The sequence below is a fragment of the Crinia signifera genome, chromosome 12, assembly GCF_055691185.1.
Source record: "Crinia signifera chromosome 12, ASM5569118v1, whole genome shotgun sequence".
Lineage (NCBI taxonomy): Eukaryota > Metazoa > Chordata > Amphibia > Anura > Myobatrachidae > Crinia > Crinia signifera.
The window spans coordinates 88,838,092-88,853,882 of NC_139228.1; the positions used below are offsets into that span (position 1 = coordinate 88,838,092).

At 46.9% G+C, this 15,791-nt stretch overlaps 1 protein-coding gene across 1 annotated transcript in view; it reads right to left on the reverse strand.

The window, feature by feature from the left end:
• The window catches only part of GALNS (galactosamine (N-acetyl)-6-sulfatase), a 28,869-nt gene extending 13,113 nt beyond the window's left edge, over positions 1 to 15,756 (reverse strand). Inside the window, exons 1-6 of the mRNA XM_083167560.1 lie at positions 15,590 to 15,756; positions 12,224 to 12,347; positions 11,487 to 11,561; positions 6,059 to 6,161; positions 5,278 to 5,421; positions 2,704 to 2,770 (exon numbers count right to left, since the gene is read on the reverse strand). Coding sequence (XP_083023686.1) covers positions 2,704 to 2,770; positions 5,278 to 5,421; positions 6,059 to 6,161; positions 11,487 to 11,561; positions 12,224 to 12,347; positions 15,590 to 15,751 — 675 coding nt within the window. The 5' untranslated portion in view covers positions 15,752 to 15,756. The remainder of the gene's footprint in view (positions 1 to 2,703; positions 2,771 to 5,277; positions 5,422 to 6,058; positions 6,162 to 11,486; positions 11,562 to 12,223; positions 12,348 to 15,589) is intronic.
• Positions 15,757 to 15,791: the final 35 nt, after the last annotated feature.

Consider the following 15,791-nt stretch of genomic DNA (forward strand, 5'->3'; position numbering starts at 1 on the left):
TTTCTAATTTATAGGGTGTAATCTCATGCCTATTTATTCGCCACAAAAACACATCTGCCTCCACTGTAATTCTCAATATTTCTATACAATAATAACTGTTTCATAATCAGTGATAGAAGCTGCCTATAGCATCGGAGGAGGGAGAATCTGCTAAACATATAACCATACCTGTAATCTTAAATGTAATATATGTGCTGGCTGTCTGATCCTGGGGATCAGCAGTGCTGTGCAATTCAAAGCAGAAGGTTTGGGTGGCCTGGTGACACTAACCAATTAGTTTCTAGGGGAGAACTTAGAAAGGATGGTGGTCGGGGTTAGGCAGCCAGTACATATATATATATATATATATATATATATATATATATATATATATATATATATATATATATATATATATATACACAAAATCTCTAGAATTGCGCTAAATGCTGACACTTGGTCCTCTACTAGTAGAACCCCTACAATCCAAATCACCCTTCCCTACAGTAGTGTTATATGGCGCCCTTACATAAATTTTGAGTTGAACCAATTTCTGTTTTTCCCAATCCTTATTTGTCCAATTTGTACACACTAAGATTTTTCTTTCATGTAAAATACATTTATTGACACATACATAAAAACATTAAAACCAAACTTTTTTTGCAGTTAATTCTTGTCTTTGGTATTATCCTTGGATTATGGATGATATCAAAAAACCCGACGCGTTTCGTCTCCTTTAACCCCTTCCCGACATTGCCTTTTAAGGTAATTTTTTTTTTTTTTTTCCTCCTTGTGTTCAAATAAGCGTAACTTTTTTAATTTTCCGGCTATATAGACACATGAGGGCTTTTTTTTTGCGGGACAAGTTGTACTTTCTAATGGTACCATTTACTATACCGTATAATATTCTGGGGAATCAGGAAATAATTCAATGTGGGGTAAAAAAAAAAAAAAACGCAATTCCACAATTTTGCGCTGGTTACGTTTTTTTTGGAGTTCATAGTTCGTTTAAAATGATGGGTTATCTTTATTCTATGGGTCGTTACGATTCCGGTAATACCAAACTTATATAGTTTTCGTTACATTTTACCACTAAAAAAAAAATAGAAAATGTTACGGTTTTTCGAATTTGCGTCGCGTCGCCATGTTCTGCGGCTTATAACTTTTTTATTTTTCCACCTACGGACCTGGGTGAGGGCTCATTTTTTGCGGGCTGAAGTGTACTTTTTAATTAATACCATTATGGGATATGGGCGACTTTCTGATCTCTTTTAGCTATTTTTTTTTGGGTAGGCGATGCGACCAAAAAGCGTAGTTTTGGCGTTGGGGATTATTTTCCGTTTACGCCTTTAACCGTGCGGGATAACTAATGTTATATTTTAATAGATCGGACTTTTAGGAACGCGCGATACCAAATATGTTTATTTTTTTTATTATTTATTTATTTTTATTTGGGAAATGGGGAAAGGGGGGTGATTTGAACTTTTAATATTTTATTATTTTTTTTTTATTTTTAAACTTTTTTTTTTTTTTTTTTTACTTTTACTACAAGGCCCCCTAGTGTACTTGACCACTAGGGGGCGCGATCGCCTGTACTAGGTTCAGCCATAGAGCTCTATGGCTGAACGTAGTGATTTTTTGCACTTCCTATTACATCCTGCCTGAGGCAGGATGTAATAGGTATGAATACACGGACAGCACAGGGGTCTACATTAGACCCCTGGCTACCATGGCAACCGATCGGCACCCTCCGATCGCGCTGCGGGGGGCCCCGATCGGCGCCGGAGGGGGGCGCCCCCCCCTCCGATCAGCTATTTAAGCACTGCGGGCGCTTTGCCCGCGGTGCTTAAAGGGTTAAACGGCCGCGATCGGCGAACTCGCCGCTCGTGGCCGTGAGAGCAGGGACATGGCTGTAATATACAGCCATTACCTGCTCTCTATCAAGCCAGCTCACTCCGTGAGCTGGCTTGATTCACCCCCAACCGACATATGACGTAAATGTACGTCATATGTCGGGAAGGGGTTAAGAGACTTCATCAGGGGTGTGCCAAATATTTTGCAGTAATCTGGAAGAATCTTTATAGTGATATAAACTGGATACGTCTTCTCAGTTTATTTGTAAACTCTCTGGTGTCTTTTTAGTATTTCCTTTATTGGAAGCTCCTTAACGCCTTCCTAATGTCTAGTAGCTTGGATGCGAATCCTTATATGTAAAGTTTGTTTCCGAACCGTTTACAAACGGGTTATATTGACAGGATTTTGCGGTTATTCATTCATGCTCACATAAATGATTCCATAAGCATCTATATCACCCAGTTTGGAATAAAAATCCTTTTTAAATCCTCTAATAGTGGATATGTATTCCCACCTTTTAGAGTTCAAATCGATAGAAAATCAGAAGGAGACCACTCCTTCTAGTGCTAGGTGCATGTGTACTCCTCAAGGTCCAAATGGCAAGTATATATATTACATACAAAATTACAGGTAAGTTTCTATGGTATAACTACCCTCCCTCCCTCCCCCCCCCCCCCCCACCCCAACACACACACACATCCAACACTGCACGGAAACTGTGTGTTTTGGGGTGGGGGGGGGAATGTTAAGCATCCAAATTGGACAGCCCGTAAATAAATAAAATAAATAACCCGCAAAACACCTGGAAAATACATACACGATTTTGCGCCGAAGTCATTTTAGTGGAGAAGAGAATGGAGCGGTCAGTACCTGTAAGTATATCTGAGTTAGATTGGACTCTCCTGTATTTAGGTTGATACTTATTTCTTCATAATACCTGGAGAGATAATGACACAATAGTACCGATAATATTCAATGCAATAATCAGTCACATATCATCAATGAGCTGGTTCCTAAATAGAGCCCATTTAAAATGATACATTTAATGGGAGGGTATTAAGGTTTCCAAAACCTCATTGGACCAATGAAATCAAGTGGGACCTGATTGGCTGGATTCCATAACAATGAAGCTTGAACTACTGAGATAATAATGCAACCTGAATCATTTGATACAGTAAGATAGTGCTGAGCGGGTACCAGTGGCGGATCTAGACTTCTGTTCTGGGTGGGCCGGTTTACTGTTTAAACATGACCCTCCCCCTCCAGTCCTGACTCCTCCCCTTCCTATTCCTGATTCCTCCCATTGTAAGATTGTCCCCCAACCTAATAATAATAATAATAAAAAAAAAACAATAATAAATGTCAAAGAAAAAACCCTGCATGGGGGGGTCTGCGTTGCAAACACACTGTATGTGCAGCCGGACACACCAGCAGCCGGACAGGGAGGGAGCTCCAGGCTGTGGCTGCTCCCACTCATCATGTGACTTCATCCTGAAACCGGGCACACACCCACCGTGCAGCAGACACTGCCCACCCCACACTGTCTGTGAGCAATCAGGGTGGCAAACCACCTAATTTACAGCCCACCAGCCAATAGGACGGCAGGATGGGAGACAAAGCCCAGCTATATCAGCTACTGGGTGAGAGAGGCGGCGTCATCACCTCCCCATCATCACTACAATCATTACTTAGTAGGTGCGGGTGCAGATGCGTCTGGCGGCAGTGAGGAGTATACCCCTCGCCCCCCGCAGTGATTCCACTGGCATGGGGGGGGGGGGGGGTCACCGCCCCGTTCACCCCCCTTAAATCCGCCCCTGGTACAGCCCCAGCATACTGGCCGGGATATTATACAGTGTTTGGTGCTCAGGCAGGTGGGCAGACCGATACCGAGCTCAGCTAAATTCTGCTGATACCATGAACAGGCTGATCCAACAGAGCGATCAGCAGATCAGTGTACACCTGTACACACTCAGCAATTACTAGCTCAATGTGTACTTCCTTCATACGGCTTCCATGGGATCGGGAGGGTGCAACTTGATTCCCTCGGATGCGAGCCAACCAGATCCCGCCTTGCTAATGTTGGTACGCTGGCACACCATTCCCACGGCATGCAAATGGATGTTTTAAATAAACATCCATCCGCAGCCTGCGGGGGAACACCCGCATCATTTGATGGTCGACGGTGCACACAGATCTAAGGTTGCTCAGAGTAACCGTAGATGTGCGTGTACATTCTGAGGGAAGGGGGCAGGCAGTATGAGAATACTATTACCCTCTATTTATCTGGTGCGACAAAAGATCTGCAGGTGCTGAGAGATTGCAGGTCAGCTCTTCAGGCTAGCAGAAGTAGAGGATTTCAAATACCGGAATACACTGTGCAGGTGCTGAGAGATTGCAGTTCTGCTCTTCAGGCTAGCAGAAGTAGAGGATTGCAAATACCGTATTACACTGTGCAGGTGCTGAGAGATTGCAGGTCAGCTCTTCAGGCTAGCAGAAGTAGAGGATTGCAAATACCGTATTACACTGTGCAGGTGCTGAAAGATTGCAGGTCAGCTTACTGGTAGAAGAATAAGCAGAGAGTATATCCAGGCAGAAAACCCACGGTCAGAGTGTCCACTGAATGTTATACCCCTTTCACATTGCACCATGGATCAGGGTTATTGGCAGGTTGGTGACGTATGGACCCGGGTCAAAGTGCGGTGTGAAACCAGAGTCAACCAACCCGGCAATTTGACCTGGTTTATAAGAAGGGTTATACCCTGGTTGCCATTTATATAATGGGCAAACCGGGTTTAATGTGAAAGCCCCGGACCCAGGTCGGAGCAGGTCTAACCTGGCTTTGCGATGTGAAAGGGGTATTGGAGGACAAAACTAGGACCAGAGAATTTGCAGAGTGCACGCACCAACAGACTATCACCGGCGGGAATGTGCGGGACAGATACATTTTTTAAACACACACTCTCCAATCACAGGGGCTCTAGCTGCAGACAGGTTAGTGATTGGATGTAGGTGCCCTGCTGCAGCCATGCAGAGTGCGAAACTAAGCAAAACGGGACGCAGTAGTGATCCGGGGTCCCGGTTGCCTGGTAAAAGGGGAACTCTAGCTGACTTGCCCAGGGACGACATAGTGCGGTGTCCAACAGAGAAATTCATAAACATTGCGGCATTACAATTCTAAAAACTATGCTGCGCCGGTTGAACCCAAATGTGTTGAAAATAATTATTAAATAACGGATTAAAGTAAGTTTTATTTTTTGTTGTTTCAGTTCTACTAGAGCAGTGGTGGCAAACTCATGGCCCTCCAGCTGTTGTGGCCCAGTCCCAGCATGCCCAGCCATAGTTTTAGCAATCCATTACATAAAATCTGGCAGGGCATGCTGGGATGTGTAGTTCCACAACAGCTGGAGGGCCATGACTGTACTAGAGTGTGAGAGGAGAGATTACCTGCCAATCATGTCCCAGTCTTTGTACACCGGAATGTTTGGCCGCACTTTGTTATTGTAAGGGCCGAAATGACAATTAGGAGATCCGAACCATTCATCAAAGCCATGCCTGAGGGGGTGATATTTGGGTCTGTGTCCCAAGTGCCTGTAAAATAAGAGATTATGACCAGAAAGGGTCAATAAGATGTCGCAGATCAGACATATTAGCATTTTGTTATTTATGTAATGCACACATATTATTACAGAGAATATCATTCACATCACACAACAACTCTGCATGATCATGCCGACATGCTCCATGTCAACACCTTGTTCTGATAATTGTTGACCGATTATACCGCAACTGTACAAATTCTAAACAGATGGGCCCTTTGTGGGACTAGGAGGAACCCTACCCTAACTATTCCCCTAGTGCCTGTTCCCAATATCTCGGTGCTGTGAGGTAGCAATGCTATTCACTGTGCCAACCGGGCAACACAAATATAAATAAAATATCAACTCATGAACAGTATATAGTTGTAAGTAACATTTCTTAGTTATCTCAGGGGAAATGTGTCAGTATACAAGTAGACAATAGCTCATAGCAATAGCATAGCAAACCAATCAAACCAATCAGCTTCTAGTTTCTATTATTCTATAGCATACAATGCTGGTTGCTATGGGAAACCTCTATACTTCCCCACTGTTTAGAAGGCATGATACTTTCCACTGTATGCCGGATGTAACGGCTCCAATCTACCATCCTGTAACCTGAAACCATCCAAATACAACAGAGCGTTTACCATTTGCCAATGATTTTATTGACATATCCAGCCTTCTTCAGCAGCTCGGGAAGCAGCACCTCCGAATCAGGGATTCCGCCCACTATCTCCTGTGGGGTGTAAGCTGTGAACAGAGAGTCAGTCCTATTACCGTCATGTGCAGATTCTCAAGATATTGCTATACAGCGGGAGCAGTCATTTGTGTTATTTAACGGTCAGGTCCAAAAACATTAGAATGGTTTATACAAATAAATAACAGGTAACAGTACAAAGACCGTACAATGAGGATTTCGCCTTCATGCAGTATTGATTTATTGGTTTGCACATAATCTTTTGCAGACACACACACACAGCTATATGTATCAGACACCATATGGAACCAGGGACTCCGCATCAAGCATTACACTTTTAAGCCCGCCCCCAGACTCCCATTGGCTAGTTTTACAGGAAACTGCGGGCAGGCTTAGAAGGAGTGTGATGCCTTATTCTGAGTGTAGAGATGCCAAAAAGGGCAGGATCCTGAGATTTTGGCCATATTCAATCCTGGGATTGGAGCCTCCAATTTTGGGATTTTGGGAATTAAATGTGTATCCACATTTCATCCCTTTCTGTAGGGCAGTGCTGAGCACCAGCAGCGCTCGGCTCTGGTGCTGCCCGGAAAACATGTTGTACAGCGTGATGTTAGAGGTCATGCTGAGCAGCCACACACCTGCACACCCTCTCCGCCGAGTCCACCGCCCCCCCCCCCACACACACACACACCAACATCCTCTCCCCACTCTGCCACGTCCACCAGCCCATCCTGGGATTCACACGAATTAATGTAGTGTTCCCGCTAGGCTGTTTTAGCTGCGCCCTGCCCGTTTTTTAAAGGGCAAAATGCGCCCTGCCCCTCTAGCAGCGCCCCGCTAAAACAACCTGATGCCTGCCCGACTCCTTGCACGGGGAAACCCAGCGCCGCCTTAGACGGTGATGCCCGGAGCTTCCCCGGCATCAGGGCACCTTCCCCCTGTGGTGACAGCATCTTCGGCGCGGCCAGGCCCGCCCCCTTTAGTGACGCCGGCAGCCCGGCCCGCCCACTTTCGTGACGCCAGCGGCCCGGCCCGCCCACTTTCGTGATGCCGGCGGCCCGGGACTGCCCACAAGTGTGCCGTCGGCGGCCCCGGACCGCCCCCCGGCACCCTGCCCGGCACAATTTCTACAGGGAACAAATGGGTTTTTGGCCTCCATAGTCGAGTCCCAAGTGCAGCATGGCACCTGTTACATACAGTGCTACCAATCACCGGGGGAACCAGCCAGCACATATATTATATAAGTCAGAACATGTATGTTTATATGCACTTAAGGCCCCCATACACTATGCGATTTGGGCACGATTTCACCCAAATCGCACTTGCAGACACCCCGTCCAATCCGATGCGCGGTCCTGTGCGCATCGGATCGGGAGGTCGGACGGGCTGCACATAAGATTTGCTAAATCTTATGTGCAGCCCAGCCCCGGAGCCATGCGGGGGATGACAGCGGGCGGGGGATGCCGGCTATTGAGAGCCGAGCAGGGGGAGGCTGCATAGGGAGCCGGGCAGGAGGCACTTGAAGCTGTTGTGGTGGGGTGACAGCGGGAGCAGGGCGCCGGGCAGGGAGGATGACACTGGCTGCGGCGGGAGCTGGGAGGAACAGATAACTTGAAAAAAAAAGCCCTTACAGATGACTAGCAAGCCATTGATTGGCTGAGACCTCTCTCAGCCAATCGCTGATTGGCTGAGAGAGATCTCAGCCAATCAATGGCTTGCTAGTCATCATTTTTTTTTTCAAGTTATCTGTTCCTCCCGGGCCGGCTCCCGCCGCTGCCAGCGTCATCCTCCCTGCCCGGTGCCCTGCTCCCACTGTCACCCCACCACAACAGCCTCCTCCTGCCCGGCTCGCTATGCAGCCTCCCCCTGCTCGGCTCTCTATTAGTCGGCATCCCCCGCCCGCTGATGTCCCCCGCATGGCTCCCTCCACCTGCAGCTCCCCGGGGACTGCATATGATAAATCCATGCGATTTATCATATGCAAACCTTGGCACATCAAGTGCCTAATCGTGTGTCCCCCTCCCGGGGAGCTGCAGGGTGAAATCAGGTCCGACTTGTCCCTAGGACAAGTCGGACTAATGTATGGGGGCCTTTAGCGTTTCCCCCTTGTACTATGTGGTTGACACTGCAGCCTCCATTGATCAGAAATACTGTATACTGTGGCTAACAAGAAACATATACACATGCAGTGGAAAAATTACTATATTTAATCTAGGAATACAATGGTGCTTTACAAGTTCAGGAATTAAAGCGGACTGCAGGTGGAAAGCCTTGTTAAATAGGAAGTGGGTAAATGAGAACTCCAGTAATGCCATATATATGAATGCTCTCGGCAACAGCATACCTCCCAACCTTCGACGAGGAGGAAGAGGGACATTTACATGCACAGTGAAAAATGTAAGGGGTGTGGTCTAATGAAAGGGGTGTGGCCTACACCAGCGGCTCTCCCGCAAGGCCACGCCCCATTTACGACACTGTATGGTCATGCCCAACAGCTCCGTGAGCTGCTGGCATTGCCCCCTGCCACTCTGTCTGCAGGAATAGACGCATGCGCACAGCGGCTATTCAGGGTGACATGGGGGGACTCCCAACTGCCCCCCCCCCCGCCACAGGACACTGCCAGCCCCGGTAGGGATGCTGGAACGTCCCAAAGAAATCAGGACGATCCCTCGGGACAGTTGGGAGGTATGCAACAGACTGCACTCAGGTAAAGTCAGAATAACAGAATCATTAACAACAATAATTAATAAAGAGAATATTCTCTACTTCTAATAGTCTGTAACCTGCATAATCTATCGAATAGGTCTATCCTGCACTTCCGGATTAAGGGGTACCCCCCCCCCCCCCCCATGTACTGTATGAGCATTTTTCCTTTGAGACCTCACTGTGGGTACTGCATGAACTGGGTGGAGGTGTCACTACATAAACAATCTCTTGTTAAGCTAGTTTTACTGTTTGGGAAAGGTTTATAGAGCGGACTCACCCTACCCGAACTCGTCACTCGACCCTTGCTACACTAACATCTCCCTTACATAAGGTTCTTTGCTTTATTTAGATGTACTTTATTTATTTTGCAATGTACACCCTGTTCTATTTTCCCGACGTGATAAATTATATTCAGATTTCTCTGTCACCACAAATAAACGTGTGTCCCCAAACATCTAGCATAGGCATGTCCAAACTGTGGCCCTCCAGCTGTTGCGAAACTACACATCCCAGCATGCCTTGTCATAGTTTTAGCATTCCCTAATAGAAAAACTGTGGCAAGGCATGATGGGAATGATAGTTTTACAACAGTTGGAGGCTCATATTTTGGGACATGCCTGATCTAGCATCTTTTTTTGCTGAAAATGCATCTCAATAGCAATGCCCACGGGAGACTTTGCTGATTCATGTGACATCGGACATTTGTATATTGTGTGAGAGAGTCTGTATACGAAACAGAACGGAAATTGTACTGGAAAAAAGCTGCAGCTGCTACATTGTAGCACTTTGTGTACAGACTCAAGGGGCCTACACACTGGGAGATGTAGCTGAGCAAACTGAGTAATATAGATTGCTAAGCACACCTGGCTGCACAGCTACCGTATGTGTCAGTGCTGTGTGCTGAGCGATTGGTCAGGGCCAGTGTTCTCCGGTGAGAATACGTCCCTGACCGGCGGTCAACTAGATTTATCCAACATGCTGGATATTAATCACCAGGCGATAGCGACACGCGGGGCTACATATCGCTACCGCTATGGCCCCTACACACGGCACGATGTGGGGCATTGTCTTCTGATGGGAGGCTATTCCACTTATCCACTACCCTTTCTGTGAAGTCATTTTTCCTCAGATTTTCCCTGAACCTCCCTCCCTCCAGTGTCAGTTCATGTCCTCGTGTTCTAATACTTCCCTTTATTTGAAGAATGTTTCCTTCCCGGACTTTGTTAAAACCCTTGATATATTTGTACGTTTCTATCATCCCCCCCCCCCCCACGCACACACACACACGCACGCACACTTTCCCTTCTCTGCTCCAAACTATACATATTAAATCGTCCCTGGTACGGTGATGTAGGCCATGCACCATTTTATTTGTCCTTGGTACGTGGACCTTACAGGCGGCAAATCATTATATACCAACTCAGCATTAGAACTACATCAATAATACCCCTCTCACACCACTCAAATAACCCTGGTTGATCCCGGTTGGTGTGCGGTGTGAAAGAGCCGGTACTTGTGGAGTATCACGGCTCCCATCATATGGCATCGTATGCCATATGTAGTGGCATACGATGGCATACGATGGTATACGATGCAATGCGATTTTTACAGATTTTTGAGCATTTCTGGTCAAAAATCGTATGCGATCGCATCGGATGCCATACGATGCGATGCGATCGCACCCGATTTTGCACTGAAATGCATCAAAATGCATTGAAATGTGTAGTAAACTTGTGAAATGCCCCCAAATGCTTTTTTTCATAGTGTACCACCCCCACTATCAACGTCAACCCGAAGCATGGCGAGCGGCGACGGTACGCGTCCTACGACCTTTTCATACCCCCACTATCCACGTCGGCGCAGAGTTGAAAATAGAAAGTGTGGCGAGCGCAGCGACCCACCGAGCCCGAAGCGCATCGAGCCCCGCGAGGGGACGCGGATACCTGTGAAGCCCGCGAGGGGACGCGTACAGCTGTGAAGATATCTGCGTGCGCTCGCCATGCTTCGGGCTCGGTGGCTCGCTGCGCTGGCCACCCTTTGTATTCTCAACTCCACGCCGAAGTGGATAGTGGGGGTATGAAAAGGTCGTAGGACGCGTACCGCCGCCCCTCGTGGGCTCGCTGCGCTCGCCACGCTTCGGGTTGATGTTGATAGTGGGGGTGGTACACTATGAAAAATGGCATTTGGGGCATTTCACAAGTTTACTACACATTTCAATGCATTTTGATGCATTTCAGTGCAAAATCGGGTGCAATTTTTTAGCATACGATCAAGGTCGTGGGAGCCGTGATATTCCACAAGTACCAAAGAGCCATTTTGAATATCCCAGGTTCAGCAACCTGACCTTGGATAAAAGCAGTGTTATTCCCGGGACGGCCCCAGGTTGCTGGGCAGTGTGGACAGATAACCAGCGACCCTGGTCCCGTTCACTTCTATGAAGGAGGCAGCAGCATCACCTCAGTGCTGCCTCCTCCCCCACCTGACGTGCCGCCGCTCCAGATGACTACAGCGAACCGGCAATAAGCCAGGTCGCAGTGAGCAGCTAAACACAGCAAATGCCAGGTCGCTCCCGGGACAGACCCATGTCGATATCCTGCATGTGACCCTGCATTTGCGATGTGAAAGGAGTATTAGAATCCAAAGGGAGCAATGGCAATAGAAGTTCTACTTACCATTCCTGGCATGGCTGTTTGTGGTATAGAATCCGTTCCGTATGGGAAGCCGTCCGGTTAGTAAGGCCGCTCTCGCTGTACAATGCAAAGAATAATTATACTGTTACTGGAGAGACTCCACACGTGGCTTCAGGAAAATAAATTACTTGGAATTATGGCAAAAAAATATCTCCAGCAACCAATCAGAATCTAGCTAAAAAATGACAGACAGAATCTTACTGGTTGCTAGGGGAAACACCACAACTTTTTCATTTGTAGAAGATTTAATAAGTCCTGTCTTCAGTCTATCTAATGAACTAAGGGGGTTATTCTGGTTCACTCCTTCTGGCAAAATCCTTCTTAGATGGACAAAACCATGTGCACTGCAGGTGGGGCAGATGTAACATGTGCAGAGAGAATTTGATTTGGGTGGGGCTTTAGTTCAAATTGAGATCTATATTGCAATGTAAAAATAAAGCAGCCAGTATTTACCCTGCACAGAAACAAAATAACTCGCCCAAATCTAACTCTCTCTGCACATTTTACATCTGCCCCCTGCAGTGCACATGGTTTTGTCCATTTAAGAAGGAATTTGCCAGATGGAGTGAACCAAAATAACCTCCCATATGCTCTGTTCATACTGCTATTTGCATTCAATGAAAGTCTATGGTCTGCATGGTACATACTATACAAAACATATAGCAAATATAAAGCGAAAGTCAATTATCATCTGAAGCGTTTATAGTAAATATACTAACATGGAGAACATAGAGGATTTGCGGTGTAAAAATCTGGAAACAGGATCCCCTCCGAGGCCATCCGATCCAAATTAGGGGTCTCTTTGGATGGTTCACCAAACACGCCGAGATCTCCCCATCCCATCTATAACGAGAGCGTAAAATATCAGTGTCCTTTATTCAGCTGTGATGACAAACATTCGGTCAATCATGCATTTAAACAGGTAGAAATTATATTTACAATTATGTTATAATAACAGATGAAACATGAGTAATTTACATTATTATTATTTTGTCATGAATGTCGACATAGTCGACATGGGTGGGGTTTTACTTCAAAGTGAGATCTATATTGCACTGTAAAAATAAAGCAGCCAGTATTTACCCTGCACAGAAACAAAATAACTCACCCAAATCTAACTCTCTCTGCACCTGTTACATCTGCCCCACCTGCAGTGCAGCATGGTTTTGTCCATTTGAGAAGGAATTTACCTTTGCGAGTGAACCAGAATAAGGGCCCGTGTGTGCAAACTGGTCCTGTGATTTAGGTGGGCAGCAGACGGTCAGTGATTGACAGACTGCTGACATTTGGAGGATGCAAAGGGGGCAGCAACGGCCTCCATTTGTAAAAACAGAAGTGTGTCACGGTTTAGAATAGGGATTGACATCATTGCCTTTGCCATGGATGTTTGCCATCGATGGCAAAAGTGCAAAAGGCCATTGATGGTGTATAAGTATGCAATGGATGACCATTGATATTTTTACATATCGATGGTCATCCATTTGCTTTGGGCCAATTAAAATACAGGGGTGGGGCTTAACAAATGTTGGGGCGGAGCTATGGTCTGTGTCCTGGCCCCTTGATGAAAAAAGAAAAACTAATACCCCTTTTACACGGCCGAAAAATCCGGGTCAGCGGCGGGTCAGACCCGGATCCTCGGCGGTGTAAATGGGGGGTATCCGTGTCCATTTACACGGGTCCTCTACCCAGGTCCTGACCTGGGTAGAACCCAGATGGGACCCATGTAAATGGCGGTGTAAATGGTCCCGCTGCGGGTCCAGGCACCCGCAGCGGGTCCAGGCACCCGCAGCGGGTCCACAGTGTGCAGCGCTGGGGAAGCTGTCCCCAGGTGCTGCGGGTGGAGGGGGGTCCCTGCGGCTACTGAGGGGAGATGGGGTACCTGTCAGCGGCCAGCCTGACATGGCGCTGCCACTGCTGTATCTCCCCCCGGCGGCCGGTCCTTGCGGCGGATGGACAGTCAGTGTCGGCGGTCCCTCTGGCGCAGGGGAAATAGTACTATTTCCCCTGCGCCAGAGGGACCGCCGACACTGACTATCCATCCGCCGCAAGGACCGGCCGCCGGGGGGAGATACAGCAGCGGCAGCGCCGGCAATCATAGTGTCAGGCTGACAGGTACCCCCTCTCCCCTCAGCAGCCGCAGGGACCCCCCTCCTCCTCACAGCACCCGGGGACAGCTTCGCCCCTCTACCCCCACAGCACCCGGGGACAGCTTCCCCCCTCTACCCTCACAGCACCCGGGGACAGCTTCCCCCCTCTACCCTCACAGCACCCGGGGACAGCTTCCCCCCTCTACCCCCTCCAAGCTATATAGATAGATCTATATAGATCTATATATCTATATATATATATAGATATATAGATCTATATAGATATCTCTATAGGGTAGAGGGTCCGGCACTCCCAGTAACAATTCCTCTCGGCGATCGGTGCCTTCACTGCAAATAAATGCTGTAATATTTCGGACGAAGGTGCGGCACTCACGATCAATCAAACAATAAATAGTACGCTGCCACAGAGGTTCGATCAACGTTTCAAAACTTTAATGTTTTGTCATCAGGAACTGATGAGTGCCGCACCTTCGTCCGAAATATATATATATACAGCTATTGCAGACTGACTGGGTTTAAAATGCTATTACTACAATGTCTGGAGTGCTACGTCCACACCCGCCACAGTATATATATATATATATATATATATATATATATATATGGACTGTGGCGGGTGTGGACGTAGCACTCCAGACATTGTAGTAATAGCATTTTAAACCCAGTCAGTCTGCAATAGCTGTCATCAGCAGTGGATGATAGACTGTGAGCTCCTATACAATAGGCTTGAGGCCCAGCTTGGGAAGCAAGTGACCCCTCTATCCTTCTCCCTGTTGGTAAAACTTGATTTTACAGACTTTTATGAAAAATTGATGCGGCATAATTGCACACTTTAGTAGGACACGTCTGAGGTCCTTTTTACCAAGTGGAAGTTGATCCATGTGTTAAAATCGCACTATTCATTGATAGTCACCCCTGATGAAGTCAGTGTGACGAAACGCGTTGGGTGTTTCAATGTACCGTGTGAAAATGAATCAAACTTCAAACAGAAATTTTTTATCTTTTTTTATTATGTATTAAATCACTGAAAATTGTGACAAGTGTCATTTTTTTGCACATTTATTGTACTTTTATTGTACATTGTTTGTACATAGGTGGTAGAAAGTTAAGATATTGGCGCACTCTGTTCTTTGTATCTATCCATTCCCACTCTTCCCCTACTAACAGAGGGGACATAACAGAGTTGCTGCCCAGATAACCTATCTGTAATCAGCGCATTGAAGGGGTACCCTCTCTTTTATATATATATATATATATATATATATATATATATATATATCTATCTATAGATATCAACAAGGAAAGGCAGGGCTGACCCAGGTTCAGTGTAAATGGTGCAGACCCAGGTCGAAGTGCTGTGTAAATGCAGTATAAAGCAGGGTCAGACCCTGGAAACTCCAGCGTTCAAAGACCAGGGTCGGACCAGGGTTTTTGGTGTAAAAGGGGTATAAACTATTCAGTTAAGCTTGACATCGATGGTGGGAAACCATCTTGGTTCTCCTCCATCGATGTCAAAACTATTCGACATCGACCATAAACCATCGATATTACAAATTATCAATGGCCATCCCTAGCTTTTTTCTTACGTTGCCATCCATGTACTCTTATACTGAGCGGTAGAATGTGCTGATCAGAGCGCAGCAACGCCCCTGGCCCAGAGCAGGGCGAGTGGAAGCATTACACTAATCGGGGGTCCATGTCGTCAGGTGTCCACACTGAACCCCAAAAATGGGGAATAAAATTACTGCTGATCTTTTCATTTGTCGACCTTTTTATGTCAACATTATGCTTGTGTCAACATGTGCCTGTCGACCCAGACATTGTCCGTAAGCTATACGACACCCCTCCAAAATCAAGGTGACACAGACATAACAGGGTGAAATGCAATATAGTGTGACATTACATACAGTAGGTGTAAGCTCTGCGGCTCAGCACTGACAAGCTGCAGCACCCCAGCCCCCCTCCCAGTGCACTCACATCATCCATCAGCAGCAGGATAATATTGGGACGGGTCCCGTTGGTTCCCAGGACGGGTGTGAGAAGACAGAGAACAGCCAGAGCCCACACAGGAGACATGACAGCAACTACAGCTCTACGCAGGCTTCCCCCCTCCTCTCTCTCACAGCAGGAACAGGTCATGTGACTGCTGCTGCGGTCACATGACTGCACATCCTGACTG